Genomic DNA, 6,136 nt, shown 5'->3' on the forward strand with positions numbered 1-6,136 from the left:
AAAAAAAAAAAAACAAAAAAAAAAAACCAAAAACTGGATTCGATGGTCTCTAAGATCTCCTAGAGTGTAAGTTGATTGTTAATAATGTCCTATTAGTAGTTAACTAGCTATCAGTTTATCCTGCATTTCTGGTGTTAAATTGTTTACTGCAAAACATTTTAATATTGATTTGTTTCTCTTTAACAGGACTATCTTATCAAATTAGGTAATACAGAATGTCATCCAGAACAGTTTTTGGAAAGAAGATCAAAATTAGATAAACTATTGATTATTATTCAAAATGAAGACATTGCAGGTTTCATTCACAAGGTAGACTATTAAATTCGTTACTTACTTTGGTTTTAAAAACTCTCTTATTTTAAAATCTTACTATCTGCCAGACTTGTTTTTAAAATAAGCTTTAAAGGACATTAAATTTAAGGACCTATCTATGAATCAGCTTGTGGGATTCGTTTGTACCTCTGCAAAATTTTAAATTGCTGCATGTCACAGATCTTACCTGTCACTCAAGTAGTCAAGACTAATAAGAATACGAATCCTTGAATATCAGTGGGTCTGCTGACTAACTACAAATGTTACCTTCATTTGTATGTCTTGGGAAAAACCTATTTGTGCTCCATCTTTGCCAAACTAGCCCCTCTTTCCCTTAAATTTCGAGGTATCCCATCTAGTCTTAGAAGCCTGTCTCACAACCTACACCTTTGATGCCTTTCCTGATTGTTTGCCTTCATCTGAATTCTGACTGTAGTCGGAGGTTAGAGACAGGTCAGCTTTTGTCTATTTTGTGTTTTCAGGTCTATTGTAAGCTCCTTTTCCTTAGTGGTAGGTCCCAGTACATAAATGTTGATTTATAGATTGGGAAATTATGTTGGAAATATTATTTGTGTGGCTTTCCAGAGGCAATCCACTAATACAGATGAGCGACAGTGCATTCTGTTAGACTTCTTGTGGTCCTTCACAATTAAAGTCTATCAGTTCATCCCCTCATCCATTCTTTTCTCTTTTTATTTTGGGATTTAAACAGATACCTGGCTTGGTGACTTTAAAGAAGCTCCCCTGTGTTAGTTTTGCTGGTGTTGATAGCCTGGATGATGTTAAAAATCATACATACAATGAATTATTTGTATCTGGAGGTTTTATCGTATCTGATGAATCAATTCTAAATCCAGAGGTTGTCACAGTTGGTAAGATGATGTTCTTCTGAACATGTAACTCCTCTTCTGACTCATACTTTTTAATGTACTGTCCATTTATTCTGCCATTCAGTCTTTTCCTGAGCTTTTGTTACTCAAATTTCTTTCCCCTTCCTTTAGTCTTGACCAGTAATTTCCTTTAAATCTGGTGTAAAGCAAGGATCTCTGCCCCTCCTGTAGTTGAATCACTTCTGCTATTATTGCCATCAACATGTTCTTTTTTATGTGTACCTATTATATTCTTAGAGGTTTAGTACATAAGAAAATAGTACATAGGAAAGTAGGTGTTTCTACATAATATGAAAAAGCACTTCTTTCACAATTCACTTATGGAACAATTGTTATTTATTGAATTAAAAACAAACTTAATTATCTCTAACAGAGAACCTTAAAAATTTTTTGACATTCCTTGAAGAACTTAGTACTCCAGAAGGAAAATGGCAATGGAAAGTCCACTGTAAATTTCAGAAAAAACTAAAGGAACTAGGCAGGTAAGATTTGAAACATAACTATGTAATGGTTATTGATTTTAATATTGTACTCACATTTCTCTCTTCCCATGTTTGTAGATTACGGATGTTGCTCATTTTTCACAGATGTCCATAGCCAGCCATAATGGAGTATAGAGACTGAATTATTCTAGCCTTTTAGAGGAAGTTATATGTATAGGTAAAATTGGTTTAATCTTTACCATTTGTGGATTTAGAGTAATGATCCAAATTGAATCATCAGCATTTTTGTTTTTTCTTTTGAGATGGAGTTTCACTCCAGTAGCCCAGGCTGGAGTGCAATGGCATAGTCTCGGCTCACTGCAACCTCTGCCTCCTGGGTTCAAGTGATTCTCCTGCCTCAGCCTCCCAGGTAGCTGAGATGAGAGGCACCCGCCATCATGCCTGGCTAATTTTTGTTATTTTTAGTAAAGATGGTGTTTTACCATGTTGGCCAGGCTGGTTTTGAACTCCTGACCTCAGGTAATCCACCCACCTTGGCCTCCCAAAGTGCTGGGATTGCAGGCATGAGCCACCGATCCCGGCTAGCAATTTTTCTTTTTTAACTGAACTGTATGTGCCAACTAGATCAGATCCTCTCCCCGCTGAGGACTACTTCAGGTAGCTAATGAAATTACACGTATTTGGATAAGGATTAATCTTGACTTGGTGAAGTGATTTGTGATTAGGAATCAATTCATGTAGATACAGGTAATTTCTAACATGCATGGAAGTCACTTCTCCAATTGTGATCTTTGGAACACTAGTCACTTGAGAGATTCCATAAATGATTATGGTAATCAGACACATTTGGGATACTATGTCCTACTAGTAGAGTCTATAAAATGTATTTACACATGAAAGGATATGAATAATTCTAGTTAAAAGAATTCTGTTTTACATTGTGTCAATCGTTATTTTCTTAAACACCAAATTTTATTTCTTAAAATGTGACGTTTCATGGTACAATTTTCAGAAAATTCAGGCTTAATTTTTGAGTATTTAGCTCTTTGTAGCAATTTACTTTTAAAAGTTTATCTCCACGTGTTGCCTTGTGCCTTGCAATATAGAAGTAACTTAGCTGGGTGTGGTGGCTTACACCTGTAATCCCAGCATATTGGGAGGCCGAGGTGGGTGGATCATGAGGTTAGATTGAGCCTGGCCAACATGGTGAAACCCCATCCCTACTAAAAATACAAAAATTAGCCAGGCATGGTGGTATGTGCCTGTAGTCCCAGCTACTACTCAGGAAGCTGAGGTAGAATTGCTTGAACTAAGGAGGCACATGTTGTAGTGAGCCAAGATGGCGCCATTGCACTCCAGCCTGGTGACAGAGTCTCGCTCTGTTTCAAAAACAAACAAACAAAAAAAGCTTAGAGCCATAATTGTGTGTGTGTGTGTGTGTGTATTTTTTCTTGTTGCTCAGGCTGGAGTGCAATGGTGAAATGTCAGCTCACTGCAACCTCCACCTTCCAGGTTCAAGTTATTTTCCCGTCTCAGCCTCCCAAGTAGCTAGGATTACAAGCATGAGCTATCTCAGCTGGCTAATTTTGTATTTTTAGTAGAGGTGGGGTTTCACCATGTTGGCCAGGCTGATCTCGAACTCCAGACCTCAGGTGTTCATCAGCCTCGGCCTCCCAAAGTGCTGGGATTACAGGTGTGAGCCACTCTGCCTGGTCCATTATGAGATGGAATTTCACTTTTGTTGCCTAGGCTGGAGTGCAGTGGTGCAATCTCAGCTCCTGGGTTCAAGGGATTCTCCTGCCTCAGTCTCCCAAGTAGCTGGGATTACAGGCATACGCCTCTACACCCAGCTAATTTTGTATTTTCAGCAGAGATAGGGTTTCTCCGTGTTGGTCAGGCTGGTCTCAAACTCCCGATCTCAGGTGATTCACCTGCCTTGGCCTCCCAAAGTGCTGGGATTATAGTTGTGAGCCACCACACCCAGCCCATAGATTGTATTTTTTGAAGGAGGGATTTATACTTTGTCCTTTTAAGTATTTCATTAAAGTTCAAAATTAATAAAGGTAATCATACTTTATTATTTAGTAAGTAGAATAATCTGCTGAGATTTTAGCCTAAGCTCAGAGCTGGCCCTGAGACCTTCTGAACAATAAATCCTTGGATTTACCCCTGCTTTCCTTCTCTCCAAAGAAGCACACCCCTACATCAGGGAGAGAGCTAAAGCAGTGCAGTTGTCATTAGTTGCCTCAATGGAGAAATTTAAAGCAGAAGTTTTCATACTAAATTTTAGAAGTACAGATCCAGATACTGAACTGCTTAATTTCACAGATTGAATGCTAAAGCTCTAAGTCTGTTGACGCTTCTGAATGTCTATCAGAAGAAACATCTGGTTGAAATTTTGTCATACCACAATTGTGATTCACAAACTCGAAATGCTCCAGAATTGGATTGCCTTATCAGACTTCAGGCTCAGAACATACAGCAACGACACATAGTCTTTTTAACAGGTAAAGAGAGCACTCTTGAGCTTTCTACTATGAATATAGGAATGTGAATAAAAAGATTTTATGGGGCTATGGTGGGTATTGCTAAGCTATGATTCTGAAAATGTGAAGGAAAGGATTTTTTGAAGACTGGGGGCTGTCTATATTTTTAAGTGTTTCATACATGAAACTTTTTTTTCTTAGAGAAGAACATCAAGATGATTTCCAGTTATACAGATAATGGAATAGTGGTTGCAACTGCTGAAGACTTCATGCAAAACTTTAAAAATCTTGTGGGCTATCACAACTCAATCACGGAAGAAAACCTTCCACTGCTTGGTGCTAATGAGAATCTTGAGTCGCAGTCAGGTAACTTTTCAGTGGTTTTCATTTTCTTTTAGGCAGACAGAAAAAGAGGAATGGTTTTGCTCTGTTATCAAATAATGAAATGACTATTTTGAAACCACTCAGCTCAGTATAAATAGCCATAGGGAAAGTTTCAAGACATTTATTGTTCTGATACTTAGCTCCCACAAGATCTGCTCATTATACTGTAGTCAGTGTAAGTTGTTAGTTACTATAGAATATACATTTCCATCTATATTGTAGACAATGCATACTATGGAGTTTGCATTTTGTCTTTGAGGGTTTGTAAGCATTATTGGTTAGGTTACTATTGTCAGCAAAACAGTTACATTAAAAAGGTAGGGAACCAGATATGGTGATTTAGCATTGAGCTGCTACGTCTCCCCACATGTATAAAGCAATTTAACTGCAAGATAGTAGGGCTGTCATAGCTTTAGTCTTTCGTGAAATGGCCTCTGCTTTGGTTCCAGGTTCTATGTAAAATGAAAGATGTACTTTTATTTTTGATGAAAAAAAGCAGAGATGATCATTCAGTAATGCTAACCAGTTTAGTAATCCAGTGAAGCTAGATGTCAAAAAATTTTATTTTATATTTGTCTTGTCAAATACTGAATTACCGTATAACTTTAGATGCTGTTTTGACATTAACCCCTTTGGAGCTGGGAGTTGGGATTTCCCAACATTAAACGTGAACACATTTCGCAGAAGCTTTTAGCATCGGATTATCTGGACATTCACATCTAGTGTGAGTGTTGTGACTAAGTGAACTTGTGGCAGAAGACCAAGCTTTAAGGGATTGTGGACTTGCAGACCCTGACGCATTATATTGTGTGAGTAGTGTATAATTTTAAAACTTAAACAAACTGTGTATTTCAATAGAGGAGGACTTTTTGTTTTTTAAATGTAGCTCTTTTAGAAAACGATGAAAAGGATGAAGAGGATATGTCTCTGGATTCAGGGGATGAAATCTCACATATAGAAGTATGCAGCAATTTTCATTCAGAAATATGGGCGAAAGAGACCAAAGGATCACGTGGAACAGATCAAAAAAAGAATATTCAAATTGAGTTGCAATCGTCTCCTGACGTGCAAAACAGTTTATTAGAAGATAAGACTTATCTTGATTCTGAAGAGAGAACTTCTATTGATATAGTATGCTCTGAAGGAGAGAACAGCAATTCAGCAGAACAAGCTTCATATAGTAACTTTCAGATTTATCATAGTCAATTAAATATGTCCCATCAGTTTAGTTATTTTAATGTTCTCACTCATCAGACATTTTTGGGGACACCATATACCCTTTCATCAAGTCAATCTCAAGAAAATGAAAACTACTTCTTAACTGCTTATACTCAAAGCTTGGATAGAGATAAATCTCCACCTCCCTTAAGTTGGGGAAAAAGTGATTCTTCCAGGCCATATTCAAAAGAGAAGTAACTATAGGAACTTTTCCTAAATAGATTGTTGTGGACTTTTTTTGTTTATTAACAATTTATATTTCATTCTCTAAACAAAAGGTTCTTGTTCTTTCTCAAATGTTTTTTTTTTTTTTTTTTATTTAAATCATGATGGTCTGTAACAGTTAAAGCATCTAAAAATTGAAATAAATATATATTTTTTAACATATATTGTACTTGAATTA

General features: G+C 36.8%; 1 protein-coding gene across 1 annotated transcript in view; it reads left to right on the forward strand.

Moving 5' to 3' along the window:
• TASOR (transcription activation suppressor) overlaps nucleotides 1–6,120 on the forward strand; it is a 70,560-nt gene extending 64,440 nt beyond the window's left edge. The window contains exons 18-23 of the mRNA XM_037738119.1: nucleotides 187–309; nucleotides 1,025–1,184; nucleotides 1,576–1,684; nucleotides 3,974–4,152; nucleotides 4,333–4,497; nucleotides 5,402–6,120. Of these exons, the coding sequence (XP_037594047.1) occupies nucleotides 187–309; nucleotides 1,025–1,184; nucleotides 1,576–1,684; nucleotides 3,974–4,152; nucleotides 4,333–4,497; nucleotides 5,402–5,931 (1,266 nt within the window). The 3' untranslated portion in view covers nucleotides 5,932–6,120. The remainder of the gene's footprint in view (nucleotides 1–186; nucleotides 310–1,024; nucleotides 1,185–1,575; nucleotides 1,685–3,973; nucleotides 4,153–4,332; nucleotides 4,498–5,401) is intronic.
• Nucleotides 6,121–6,136: the final 16 nt, after the last annotated feature.

This window comes from Cebus imitator, unplaced genomic scaffold, assembly GCF_001604975.1.
Source record: "Cebus imitator isolate Cc_AM_T3 unplaced genomic scaffold, Cebus_imitator-1.0 Scaffold48, whole genome shotgun sequence".
In the NCBI taxonomy this organism is placed as follows: Eukaryota; Metazoa; Chordata; class Mammalia; order Primates; family Cebidae; genus Cebus; species Cebus imitator.